The 14,446-nt window shown below is 43.0% G+C and overlaps 1 protein-coding gene across 2 annotated transcripts in view; it reads left to right on the top strand.

The window, feature by feature from the left end:
* MACROD2 (mono-ADP ribosylhydrolase 2) overlaps positions 1-14,446 on the top strand; it is a 1,360,465-nt gene that overhangs the window by 1,245,803 nt on the left and 100,216 nt on the right. For both annotated transcript variants that reach the window (XM_030557958.1, XM_030557957.1), the window contains one exon: positions 8,636-8,674. In XM_030557958.1, coding sequence (XP_030413818.1) covers positions 8,636-8,674 — 39 coding nt within the window. The remainder of the gene's footprint in view (positions 1-8,635; positions 8,675-14,446) is intronic.

Raw genomic sequence — 14,446 nt, 5'->3', positions numbered from 1 at the left:
GGGGTAAGGTTCCCAGCTGTTTGAAGCTGGGGCGCCTACTCTTGGTTCAGAACTAACTATATCCTTTCCTCAGTTTACTTAATTTGCTGCTGGTAGCCTGTGTCATAGCATTCTCTCTCAGATCTGAACCTTAGAGTTCAGAAAATGAGATACTAGCATGAATTTCCTTAAGCTTAATTACCAGCTTAGATCTGATAGGCTGCCACCACCCAAAAATATATTGTTTTGGGGCACTATGACCTCCCCAACCTTCCCTGGGGACCCCAAGAACCCAGATCCCTTGGGTTCTTAAAACAAGGAGAAATAAACCATTCCCCCACCTTCCCCCTCTCAGAACTTCCCTCCCTGGGCTACCCTGAGATACTGATCCAACCTCTTAAATCACCATACAGAGAAGCATCCTCCCTTCCCTTCCACAAAGAGGCAAACAGATTCAAGGAAAACAGAGAGAGATTTTCTCTCTCCCCCTCCCGTCTCCCCACCTGTCCTGGTGAGTTATCCCAATCCCCTGGGATAAAACAAGGGAAACAGAGAAAAAACAATCAGGTTCTCTAAAAAAAGAAATCTTTTAATAAAAGAAAGGAAAAAGTAAAGAATTATCTCTGTAACTTCAAGATGTAAATATTACAGGGTCCTATAGCTTACAGACATCAGAAAGAGACTTTCCCCCCAGTACCAATACAAATCAAAATATTCCCAGCAACTACACATATAAAAATTAACCAGCCAGATCCTCAATTGCAAATAGAGTAAAACAATTAAAAAAACCCCAAAACTGCCTGTTTTTTACTCACTACTTGAAAAGAGACTTAGAGAGCCTGTAGTAATGTCTGGTCTCTCTCAGACCCTCTGAGAGAAGAAGAACAAAGAACTCACACCCAAACTTCCCTCCACCTGAATTTAAAAGTATCTTGTCTTCTGATTGGTCTTCTGGTCAGGTGTCCAGTTTCCTGCTTGTAACCCTTTACAGGTATAAGAGACATTAACCCTTAACACTATGTTTATGACAGCCTGTTCAATTAAACCTGTTCAGTCAGTTTAAAGGTTTCTTTCCACCTCTTCCCCGTCCTCTTCCCCTGCCTTTCCACACCTTTGTTTTTCTGAAGTTTTGATGGAGGGCAGGGCCGGTGCAACCATTTAGGCAAACTAGGCGGTTGCCTAGGGTGCTGAGATTTGGGGGTGCCAAAAAGCGCCCCCAATTTTTTTTAAATGGTTGAGCAGCCGCTGCTGCTGGGACAGAGAGGGAGTCTGAGCTACTGGCGGCAGCCCGCAGCCCAGGGTGTTCCCCGGGTCAGGGCGCCGTTGCCGGCAGCCGGCAGCCCAGGGGGTCCCCCAGGCCAGGGCGCCGTTGCCGGCAGCCCAGGGGGTCCAGGGCTTCCTCTGGGTCAGAGCACCAGCAGGGCCGCCCAGAGAGGGGGGCAAGAGGGGCAATTTGCCCCAGACCCCACAGGGGCCCCCACGAGAGTTTTTCGAGGCTCCTGGAGCAGGGTCCTTCACTCGCTCCGGGAGTCCCGGAAAACTCTTGGGGCCTGGGCCCCTGGAGCTTCTTCTGCTCCCAGTCCTCGCTGGCGGGGGGTCCTTCCGCTCCGGGGCAGAAGGACCCACCGCTGGTGAATTACCGCCAAAACGGGACCTGCTGCCGACATGCAGCCCGGTCTTTGGCGGTAATTCGGTGGCGGGGGGCCCTTCTGCTCTGGGACCAGTCGCCGAAGTGCTCTGGAGACCCGCGGCGGGGGCCCTCCGCCACAGAATTACCGCTGAAGACCCGAATGCACTTCGGCAGCCGGTCCCGCTTCGGTGGCAATTCGGCGGTGGGGGGGCCCCGCGGCGGGTTTCCGGGGCACTTCGGCGGCGGGTCCCAAAGCGGAAGGGCCCCCCGCCGCCTAATTACCGCCAAAGCGGGGCTCCCCGCCGCCAAAGACCCCAGGCCCCCGGAATCCTCTGGGCTGCCCTGGCGCGCCGCTGGTGACCCAGGGAGGTCCCCTGGGTCAGCACGCCGCTGCTGGCAGCCACCAGCCCAGGGGTTCCAGTGCGCAGTCCTGCTTGGAGAGGATGCGGAGCAGAGTTGAGCTGGGGTGGGGAGGTACAGCAGGGCTCCTCAGGCCAGGGGGCGGGGCGCTGCCACGGGGGCGGGCGGCACACTTCAGGGCGGGGGGGGGGTGGGGAGCTGCTGCAGGGCTAGGGGGGCGCAAGGTGGAAGTTTCGCCTAGGGTGCGAAACTTCCTTGCACCGTCCCTGATGGAGGGTACTTTGGATACTTGTGCAACATGTTTTTGGTTTTGTTTGTTTGTTTTGTTTGGGACAAAGAATGATGGTCTGCTGTATTCCACTGGAATTTTTGGAGGAAAAGATCCATGGGCAACCATAGAGACAAATGTATTAGTGCCTTTTTAAACAGTCTAAGGGTAAAGACAGCACAGGTTAAGGCAGCTGTGTGGCAATAATTGTACTTGGTAGCTAAGTTGTTAAAAACAAAGTGCACTACCTTAAAAAACTAAATGTTGGAGCAAGTAATTTAAAAGTTAAGTTAAGTTACAAATACCTTTTGCAAAAATTAATAATACAGGGTTTGGAGAAAAGTAAACATTTGGAAGTTGTAAAAATGGTACAGGTAACAGCTGTAAATATGTTAAAGGTAACAGCTGTGGTGTTACAAAAGAAAAGTTTTTGGTTTCATAATAAAACCCAGTTATATAAATGTAACTCTGTGCAACTCTGTGCAGTCACATTGAATAAAAGCTTGGTAATTAAATTATACCAGGGGGTCAGGTGAAGTGGCTACTACCACCACTATGCTTCTGTCCCCAGAACCCTTTACAGCTATTCTGAGAAAGAATGGGCCCTTTTCCCCCAAAAATGTTCTATAGGGGACTGCTGCAGGCAGCAGGTGGAGGACTAATCTAATCAAAATTATTTAACTATTGGGTAATGTAATCAAAATCACTAAAGGAGTATCGGGGTTTCTATTGAAACTAAACTTAACTGCCCTGGCTGTCTCTGGTTGTACAAGATGAAAGTGTAATCGGGGTACAGTTGTGTAAAAAAAGTAATCACAGTGCAAGAAATGTTAAAACAAATAAAATTGTGTTTGCATAAGAAAAGAAAAAGGGGAGCAATAATGGAAACACTGAGCCTTGGGGTGGCTCTGGAGGATCAGACTGTCACTTACAGGTTTTGTGTTTCATTTTTTTTTTAAATGAAGGCATCAGTGATGTAATTGCAAACTCATCTCTGCTCCATTCCTCCTCCTTTATAACTAACACTTCCTGCCTCTTTGCTCTATTCCTTCATTTGTTCTGCGTGCACAGGGAGCAAGTGAAGTGCTGGGTACTAAGAATTCTGTCACGTTTCACACCGAATCCCACAGCGTGCTCACAATACACTGAAAGATTATGGGCAATATGAAGATGTACACTTGGGAAAAGCAGACTAACAGACGTTTTGGAGCATGAGCTTTCGTGGGTGAATACCCACTTCTTCAGATGCATCCCACGAAATTCACCCACGAAAGCTCATGCTCCAAAACGTCTGTTAGTCTATAAGGTGCCACAGGATTCTTTGCTGCTTTTACAGATCCAGACTAACATGGCTACCCCTCTGATACTTGACACTTGGGAAAGGAGACGTAAGAAACCAGGGTAGGCTGAGAACAAGGGGAGCTGTTCTCAGCTGGGAATGGGTGGGGGAAAAATAGAGATAAAAGAACTGTGAGTGAAGGAAGAGGAGAGAGGTAACAAGGAAACTGGAGAAAGGCAAAAAGGAGCCAGAAAGGAGTGTTGAAGAAGTGGGTGAAAGATGAGTCCACAGTGTACGGGGCTATGTAAGGTGGTGGGGACACACGAATGCAGATTAGAAGAAAGAGCTGCCTGCTGCAGCGGTTTATGAGCTCTGATTATATGCTTATATAGTTAAGCAGAAAATAACGTATTTGCTTAACTATACAAAAAGAGAGAAGAGCAAGGAGTGGATGGAGGTTTGATGGCTTTCTGGATTAGCAATGGTATTTAGAGCCTGTTGCCAGCTCAAATCTAGTAGTTTGATGGTTTTAACCATCTGGCAGCTGTTTGCCTGTGTGGAATGATGAGACAGAGCCAGAGAGAACCTGAGAGAGGCAGGGCAAAAAAATAAAATAAACCATGGGATAGGAGAAGCCCCTTCTCCAATCTCAATAGTACAAAAAGCAGTGTAATCGTTCTGTTCTACAGAGCTCTATAGATAGCAAGTGAGATCAGGGAAAGAGAGCCTGACAACCATTGCATGATATATGAATTAATAGGGAGCCTGGGATTTTACAAAGGGATGTACTGAACAACCTGCACCCAGCCCCCTGCTTTCAGATCTTTACAGTTGTAATTATCCCAAATAATATGAATAATCAGGGCATATTTCAATCATAGGTTAAAATCTGAACTTTAACAGTTCTTACACTGTTTACTCTTAGCTTGTTCTTATACTGCTATTCATGTGAGTCACACACCTTATGCCTTATTTATATAGAGTAACTCTTCACTTAAAGTTGTCCTGGTTAATGTTGTTTTGTTGTTACCTTGCGGATCAATTAGGGAACATGCTTGTTTAAAGTTGTGCAATGCTCCCTTATAACGTCCTTTGGCAGCTGCCTGCTTTGTCCACTGCTTGCAGAAAGAGCAGCCCATTGCAGCTAGCTGGGTGGGGCTTGTAACCAGGGTGGATTGGCAGCCCCCCATCAGCTCTCCCTATCAGCTCCCCGTTCCTCTAAGTTCCCTGTGCTGCAGCCGCCCAGCAGGATATCGATTGCCAGCAGTTCAGCTGTCTCTCCCCACACTGCCATGTGCTGCGCCTGCCCTCTGCCTTAGAGCTGCTCTCAGAGACTCCTGCTTGCTGTGCAGGGGGGTAAGGAGGAGGGCTAATGTCAGGGTGCCCCCCTGCACCCCACTTACCCCTTCTCCATATAAAGCAGGGAGAGGACATGGATGGAGAGAGAGAGAGGGAGCCTGGGGCAGCCACTGCTGTCTCAACTTCGTGATCCACTTAAAAAGACAATGCACTTAAGAGTGGGTCAGCTTACTTAAAGGGGCCGTGTGCCTCTCTCTCCCACGCACAAGGTGTGTGTCTGTCTCTGTCTGCTATGCTGTCTTGCCTCCTCTCCATTCCTGCTGCTTTGTAGAGTAAGAGGCTGCATTAACAACAATGTGTTAATCCTTGAGGGCTTAGCCGAGTGCTAGTTCATCATTTAGCAGCAAGACATTCCCTGGGAAATATCCCTCCCTCTTCCACCCTCTAACGTCACCACCTCAGCCAAGCTTCACAATCATCATAGCTGTGAACACCATTAAATTGTTTAAAATGTATACTGTGTGTATATCTATATAATATGTAGTTTTTTGTCTAGTGAAAATAATTTCCCTGGAACCTAACCCCCCCATTTACATTAATTCTTATGGGGAAATTGGATTTGTGTAACATGGTTTCGCTTAAAGTCGCATTTTTCAGGAACATAACTACAACGTTAAGCGAGGAGTCATACTTTAGACTAACTGTTATCTGGAAACTTCATTCTCTAACACATGGGACACATGTTGGAATAAATGTCTTCCTTGCCTCATGAGTCCTTCCTCAGGGTGGCATCTCAATGGCTACACCTGCCACAAGGGCAGTTTTATGTGGGGGGTCACTGTCCGTGATCCTCCTGCCCTGGGCGGCAAGATTCATTCTCCTTTCTCCAGCAGGACTCTGAGAGCTCCCTGTTGCAAGGCTTTAATGGTGAAGCTATGCAGCAGGGAATTCTGCCTCCAGTGGTCACATAAGTAGCTGGAAACACACCCACACTTCTGCTCTGCAGTGAGTTGTTCAAGGCCTTTTTGAAAAGAGGTCACAGGTTCAGTGAGATTGGAAATGGTTTGTGGAGGGAGGTTGTTGGGTGTGTTTTTTTTTTTAGAAAGTAAGGAAGTTTGGGAAATACCTGATAGTGACAATATCTTTATCAGGAAATGTTTTGTGTCATCAAAGTTCTACTCCTGGGTCCTAATGGTTTTGTTAAACTTTATTAAGGTTGACACGATCCATGATCAATATGTTAAAGTAGACCAGACCTTTGGATAACACTCTGTCCATAGCCTAGATGGGGGTGAAAACATAGTTTTGTCAAAAGGAAAAAGAAGCTACTGTATAAACTATGTAATTTACAAGGGTCTGGGTTTCCAATTATACAGCTTAGACTGGACTTCAGTCAAGGAGTTCCTGCCTTGCTTCTGCTTCTCAGTTAATAATGCACTAAGGAACTGACCTTGGCATAGTTCATTCGGATGAGAACTGAGCTGTGTTTTGGACATGGGTTCTTAAAACATGACAAGAGCTTATCCCGGTATAAGATGATAATTCTTGTAACAGAGGTCTAGGGACTAAGGAAGGTTTGTCACTTCAGTAATCTTTGCCAAATCAAGGTCAAAGAAATTGCTGTGTTCCCTGAAATGTAAGCACCTTCATTCATATGCCTCATGTGTTATAATTTTCTGGACCAGTTGTGACGTTACCAGAGAAGAGGAGTCTGATTAAAAAATCTCAGATAGATATGGAGCTGAGGTAAAATTTTCAAAAGTGACTTAGAAGTCCTCAAGTCACCTTTGAAAATGTAAGCTAGGTTCCTAGGTCAGCTAGATGCTTTTGAAAATTTTACTCCTGGACTTTTCCAAAGTTCATTGAGTGTTCTGCTCCAGGGTTTAGATTTAGGCCTATGTATATATTTCAACTTTTTGATTTGGTCAGTTAACACCATGCTGTATAGGATAAACAATAATGTTCCCTCTATACCTAGTTTGCTGAGATTTTAGATGTTAAGATATGAGATTCTGGGACAGGCATAAAATGCATCCTCCTTTTTGCTCTGTAGGAGCAATAACTCTGTCCTTTCCTTAGGAAGATGGCCCTTTAATTCACAAAAACAGTATTCTCCTTTTCATATTTGTATTGCATCAAGACTTCACTACTTTTTAATAAGGTCATATTCTTTGCCTGTGTGTCCAATATTACCAGTTTACGCTATATTCTAGTGCTTTGGGAATTTCATATTCCAAGCCACTTACTGTACTATAAGTAAGAACTTCCACAGAAGCTCTGCTGGTGCCAGGTATGTTAAGATATTATTGCATTCTGCTGATTTACTATGGAGGCTGAGATTAATTTGATCTCTTCAGGTAGCCTAGGGAGGAATCTCTTTCATTGAAAGTTTTTAAGAATAGGTTAAAGAAACATGGTCAGGCATGATCTAGGTGTGCTTAATCCCCCTTCCTCCCTCCCTCAGCAAAGAGGGATGGATTAGATAACCCCTTGAGTGTTCTCTTCCAGATTCAGTGATTCTTACCTTGATTTACTGCAAATGCTCTCATAAGAAAGAGCATGTATTGGGGAAATTAGTGGCTAAGTAACTCTTGCTTTACTGGATGTTTTCTAAGCATTTTGCTGAGACATTTTATTAACTATGGGTGCCTGTAACCAGGCCAGACTCACCCCCACGGCACCTCCTACTGGTCATCCTCAGGAATCAGCTCAGTCCAGTATCCAGAGCACCCTCTGCAGGCCGGTGATCTGCTTTCCAGCTACTGGCCCCATGTCCCTCCCTGGACCCAGTGCCCTTTTTCATAGGGTGCTGCCCCCTGGCCATGACCCCTTGTTCTCAGGGTCTCCCCTCCCTAGGGAACCTCCACCCTCTATTCCCACCTTGCCTCAGTGTATGGCTACTGCCAGTCATTGTCTAGCCCCACACCCTGGGGCAGACTGCAGTATCAGCCAACTCATCACTGACCAGGAGGGTTTGGACCTGCTATCTTGCAACCCCCAGTACTCACTCCCTGCAGCCAGGGCCTTCTCCCTCTACAGGCAGAGGGAGACTGTTTGTGGTCCTGGCTTCTCTGCCTTATATAAGGGCCTGTTGCTCAGTTTGGGGCGTGGCCCCAGCTGCCGCCACTTTCCCCAATCAGCCCAGCCTAAAGGCTGCTTTCTCCAGCCACAGCCCCTTCCCAAGACTGTTTTTAACCCATTCAGGGCAGGAGCAGAGGTCCACCCTGCTACAGTGCCATCTTGGCCCATTGATTTCAGGTTGATACTCATATGGGTATAAGAGTCTGCTACCTTGGGAATTTTAAGTTTTAATTGAAACACCCCAAAGTGAAAAGTTTTCAGCTGAAAACAAAACATTTTTTGGCTGAAACCCCAAAATGTTCAGTTTTAAGATTTAAAGTCTATATTTTCCTGGAAAATTTAGGCAAAAATTATTTTTTTCACTCATATATATTTTCCTCCAAAAACCAAAACTTCCAACCAACTTTAGTGTTAATGTTACCAGCTCTTTTGAGGAAAAACCAAGAATTCTGAGCTTGACAAGTAAAATTAGATTAATTTTACCCTTAGGAATGAAAAACTATGAAACAGATTACAATGTGGTTTCACTGTGTGTAAGTCCAGGCAGAATTCTACCTCCCTGAATTTTGATATCTGGATATCAGTAATCTACCATACTCGTATTTCTTCTAAATCTAAATGTAATACTTCGGACAGCAGAAAACAAACTAAAATAAAAGCAATTTGAAGCATGCAACATTATTTTCAAATGCTTCTCTTTTTTTCGTAATCATTTTATTTTTATTTATTTTTTTGACAGATGATAATGAAGAGGAGACTGAGATAAATGAGGATACAGGTATGTGAACATGTTTGTCAAAAACATACTTCTGCAAATTATAAAACAGTTTGAGAAACAGTTTAAAATTAATCACATGACCATGGTGAACCTTGTTAGTAGGTTCTATAGTCGTCATTCATTGTAGCCCACTGGTTTGTAGTTGTTCCTTTTTAACAACTAATTTGAACATGAATGGGAAATAATTACGGTTCCACAGTTTAGTTATTTTACTAAGGTGTGGAAGCAGAGCAACCCTTGGGGACTTGCATTTGCACATTTGCAGTCACTGATTCTGTGTGTTTGTGTGTGTGTGTGTGTAGTCATTGACTCTGTGTGTGTGTGTGTGTGTGTGTGTGTATGTGTGTAGTCATTGACTCGGGGTGTGTGTGTGTGTGAGAGAGAGAGAGAGAGATACTTCTGAGTTGGCAGGACACATTTATGGTATTTTGGCCTTCTGAGTTTATTATATGTATGAATAATTATTGTTCTCTGCCTATTGCATTGGATGGAACTTTTATAAATACTAAAATGTATGGTATTGTGTTAGATGTACAAAATATACACATGCAAAAGCACACAGTGGCCGTTAAAAATTCATCACTTGCTGACAGGTATCATACTCTTGTATTTTTGATACCATGAATGTTTTCTATTCCAACCTCTCCAAAAAACTGTGATAGCTCCAATTTCACTTTTTATTGGAACCAAGGCATATGTATTTATATTAACTATATTATTTAGAATTTGGGGGGATTTTTTTCATTTATAAATATGTACATTAAATTAATTTTTAAAAGTGTTTAATAGTAGAAATTAAAAATGACTTTTCCACTTTCTAGCCAGAATAAGACTCTTAGTATCAGTTCTTTGTCTTGCTTCCTTTGTAGGCCCATTAAATTAAATGAAGTTACCACATGGGTTAGACTGCAAATCACCACAGAATTAGGTAATTTGAGTGGGACATTTTGCCACATATCTGCTCCTGTGTGGATTTCAAGCAAACAAGATCACTGCTTCTCTCACAGGATGCCCATGGGGTACCACATATTCAGCACCATATGTTGCTTGGTGCCCTATCACTGAGTTATACTGATGTTGGATGTGCCATTAGTACTTGTGTGGCCAAAGTTTAGAATCCTTCATATATTCTTTAACAGTAAAGAGCGATGCCATTTTGACCCTTTAGTGTAAGAACTTAATATTAGTAAGGGATATTTGCATAAATGTCATAAACGGATGAGTTCTGCATTAAGGGGAGAGCTCTGTTTATGGTAATTTAGTCACCAGGCTGACGAGTATCTGCTCTTAAATTCTTTGGGGGAAAAGTTGTTTAATCTGTGTTTAAATTAGGTTGCAACTTCTATTTGCCACTTTCAGTCTTTAATGAATAATCATTTTTCATTCCACTTGACTTCATGAGGTCATGACTCCTGCAGACAGAATCTGTAGCTGAAGCCAATATTGATGATCCTGAACTGCTGAGCCATTCAGATCTAATCTGTACTCAAAGCTCATCTTTGGGTTGTTTCTCTAATATTTCAGCCTTTAAAACTTCTGGGATTCCTGGAGTGTGCAGTAGCAGGCCATCTCATGTGGGCTCTTTCAATCCTGAGACTCAGTTCTAATTAAACACAGTTGCAAAGGCTAATAGAAAAAGTTCAGATCCTCACTTAGGCCTGATCTGGTGTCCACTGAAGTCAGTGGACATATTCCCACCGACTTCAATGGACACCAGATCAGGCCTTTGGAGCAGCTGCAGGACTCAGCCATAAGTAAGGAATAGCAGATGGTCAAATGTGTAGTTTATGGGGAGAGGAACATGCTGAGAGCATATTCTCTGTCTTATGTCTCCACCACCCGGGAGTGTGCATATCTTATTACATTTAGAAACTCTGTTCGTCATAATTTTCTTTTTAAGTAAACTGGGATGTTTTAATTGCATGTGTCTCAGATGATCTCCAGTGATATCTGCTGATAACACTATATTAAGCATAACTGGCACTGATGAGGTATGACACTGGAGAACAGTATCTCCAGTAAGTTAGGAAAAAAAATTTTATTTAAAAAATACCCTATTCTTAAAGGAGACACTCAAAATCAGCCTTCTAATGGCATTTAATTAGTTTTTTTTTTAGATGATCGGTTTATTTTTCAGGATGCAGCATCTTGTAACAGTTGGTAACATACTGTTATATTCAACTCAAAGTGCTCTGATGTTATCATATTTCATACAGTCTGCTGTCAGAATGGCTGAGTCAAAAGGGCAGCTAGAGTAAACTCTGTTGCAGATTTTTGCCGTTCAGTATCTGATATGTCCTTTATCTGAGAATTATATCTTTCGCTGGCAGAGGGAAAGACTAAATGATCAGATAGATTTTGTCCATCTTTAACTGACGTGATTTAATAATGCAGTGCCATAAGGCTTATCATTTTATACCACATTAATGAAACATTATTGTAAATCTTCACTTTTGGATTACCTGGCTTTTGTACACTTATGTTTTCAGACATATAGGAAGGCAAAAATACCTCTAATGCTACCACAGTTATGCTCAGTGATGGCATATGCAAATTATGCAGCCATGTACTCTTATGGGAAGCATAGTTCTGTAAATACGTTCCAGCACTGTAACATAAGGTTTGTTCCCCAGAGCTAAAGTTAATTTCCTTAGTATTTGGAGTGGGGGGAATAAAAACACATAAGTCTCTCCCAGTTTTCAATTTCCAAAACCTCGTTAGACCCGTCACTAATTATAAGTGTCCTGCTCTCCTTCAGCTGTGAAAATCTTCCCAACCTAACCACACCCCTGCTCTAGCCCCTTGCCTGCCGTGTTTGCTGTCAAACCTTCTGTTACATACCCAAAGAAAGTTTCCTACCAGTTATCCTATCTCTCCACCAAGAGTGCAACCTGCCTAGTCCCACCCAGCATCAGAAACCTTCCCTACCCAAGATGTTAGACCCAATATTCCCCACTCACATTAGCTTTGAAACCTTTCTGTAAACTATCAGATTGCACATTCTAATATATACATGTGCGTATGTCAGGGCACTTCATCTTAGATGGGAGCTTTTTCTCTGACTGAGAGGAAAATGTCAGGCATTTGTCACTGAGCAGGATTTGTGAATGTTTTGAGAGCTGGGAAAGGCCTCCCTGAAGTGGCATATTGGCCTTGTGGGTTTGACCCAGGGAGAATAGCCATTCCCCAAATATTATTGTGTGTAAATACCTTTTTGCATGAATGCTCACAAATCATAAAGGGTACAAAAGTGGTTTAATTGAACAACCATTCAAGACTCAAATAAATGGTTGTAAGCACTGTTTTTTGCCATTCTTGGCCAGCTCTGTTCATGATATGTGGTATGTCTCTGCAGAACTGAAAGGATTAAGATTTATTTCTTGGCCATAACACAAATACACATTTTTGAAGCTTACAAAAATCCTGTTCTGTCTTTGGAGTGAGGGAAAATCTACTTGTCTGCTAAAAAGCAATGAAAATGTGTTCGAAATCACATTCTCCTGAGATGGTTCCTCCACATCTTTTTTGTGAGCATTTTAAGATTCTTTCAGTAATGGAGAAATACTGTTTCTTTGGCAATAGTAACTGTTCTAACTTCTCCCAGTGCAAGCTTCCTCATCCCCCACCCCATCTTAGTGCAGTCAATTAAGACATTCGATATATTTTCTGATGTATTTAGAGACTCTAGGAAGACCTAGACATGTTATACATGGATACTTAACACTAAAACTTGATTGGCATTTGATTTTTGAGACTAGAGGAAGCCTCACAGATGGATTAGATGATAACTTCATCTTCAGAGGGGAGAATGGTGACTGAAATATTCATATTGATTTGGTCTCCTAGAGTGAAGCATTGCCAAGCCAAAAAGGGAAAACAGCAGCTATCATATGGGGGCATTAGAGCCAGACAGGCCCCGCATCAATACAGTTCATTATAAATACTCTTCTTTTTTTTTAAGGAATGATAGAGGGGGCAGCAATCGATCTTTCAAATCTGACAACTTCTATCCTTCGTACTAACCACGTGTTGAATATGACCATTGCTTCTGGCTGACTCTATGTAGATTGAATAGCTGAGTCATTTTTTCTCCCTAATATTTATTCCCTGTGGTTGAGTTTGCATGTCCACCAGCCAGAGAAGAGAGATGTTGATTTTAGCACTCCAAGGATCTTAATTTCATATCTTCTTTTCAAATCTAGTATTACAATTTCCAATTTAGTTGATCACAACTGCTGGCAGGTAACACAGTCTTCTGTCACGTGGTTAACCTTTAGAAAGGAAATGTCCAGTTCCTGAGATCAAGCAAATCCGGGAGTGTTTTCATACTGCAGCAAATTGGTGAATACAAGAATCCCTTACAATGGGAAGATATAGAAACAATCACCAATTTGAGGTTTTGTTGAATTAACTATTAATGTTAAGTCCCTAGAATTGTGTTTAATACAGCTCTTCATTTTAGAATGTTTCCAAGCATTATGGGCTTCTACTGCCTGTAACTTACAGTCTGACTCAGAATTTGGTGAGTCTTATTGCCACATTTAAGTATGGTATGCCGCAGAAAGAACAATGTCCCAGCTAAGCACGTGGAGAGATTTCTCCCCTTCCCCAAGCTTCTTGTGAGGCCTTGGTGAGGCTTGGTGATGGCCAAGTGGGACTGTAAACACCCAGCCAAATCCTGGCTACTGCTCAGAGGTAGCAAATCCTATTACCAAATCCTGACTAATGGGTAGAGAAGTGCAAACTTTTCCCCACAACCTGGCTTCTTGTAGTTTGGAGGTTTGTTCTCTTAGTCCCATGCTGCATGTGACTAAATACATTGAACTTCCAATTTATCAACATCCTTAAATTGTGGGCACCAGAACTGGACACAGTATTCCAGCAATGGTTGCACCAGTGCCAATTATAGAGGTAAAATAACCTCTCTGCTCCTACTCAAGATTCCCTTGTTTATGCATCCCAGGATCTCATCAGCCCTTTTGGCCACAGCATCTCACTGGGAGCTCATGTTCAGCTGATTATCCACCATGCCCCGCCAAATCTTTTTCAGAGTCACTGCTTCCAAGGATAGGGTCTCCCATCCTATAAGTTAGTATAGTGAGATGGGGAGGCTTGATGCATTTATTCACATAGAGCTACACTAATGGTAAGGTGAAATTAAGAAATAGAAATAATTGGAGATATACCTATCTCCTAGAACTGGAAGGGACCTTGAAAGGTCATCGAGTCCAGTCCCCTGCCTTCACTAGCAGGACCAAGTACTGATTTTTGCCCCAGATCCCTAAGTGGCCTCCTCAAGGATTGAACTCACAACTCTGGGTTTAGCATGCCAATCCTCAAATACTAATAGTTTCTAAAAAGTCTCCTTTTTTCTATTAACAAGCCTCACAAACATCAGTTTATCTCTTCAAGGAAAAGAACTTGAAACTTACTTGGGTTTTTTTTGTTTGTTTGTTTTTAAAGCAACAGTGTAGGGGCCAGATTTTCAATAGACATCAGTACCCCGCAGCTCCTGTTAGGCACCTAAATGAAATGGCCAGATTTCCAAAAGGGCTCAGCAGCTCTGAAGAACAACACGAGCTGCTGGGTGCTGAACCTTTTTTGAAAATCTAGTCATTTCATTGAGGTACATAAATGGGAGCTGAACTCTTAAGACAATCCAGCACCATTTATGGGTGCTGACTACTCTTAAAAGTCTGACCTGGGTCTCCAGCTGTCATTTGGTGCACTACATTAAGGTCATCAGACATGACAAGCCATTCTGGATACATC

The sequence above is a fragment of the Gopherus evgoodei genome, chromosome 3 (genome assembly GCF_007399415.2).
Source record: "Gopherus evgoodei ecotype Sinaloan lineage chromosome 3, rGopEvg1_v1.p, whole genome shotgun sequence".
NCBI classification, from domain to species: Eukaryota; Metazoa; Chordata; order Testudines; family Testudinidae; genus Gopherus; species Gopherus evgoodei.
Note: the sequence above shows the minus strand (reverse complement) of the source record. Positions and strands in the feature narration are given on the sequence as shown.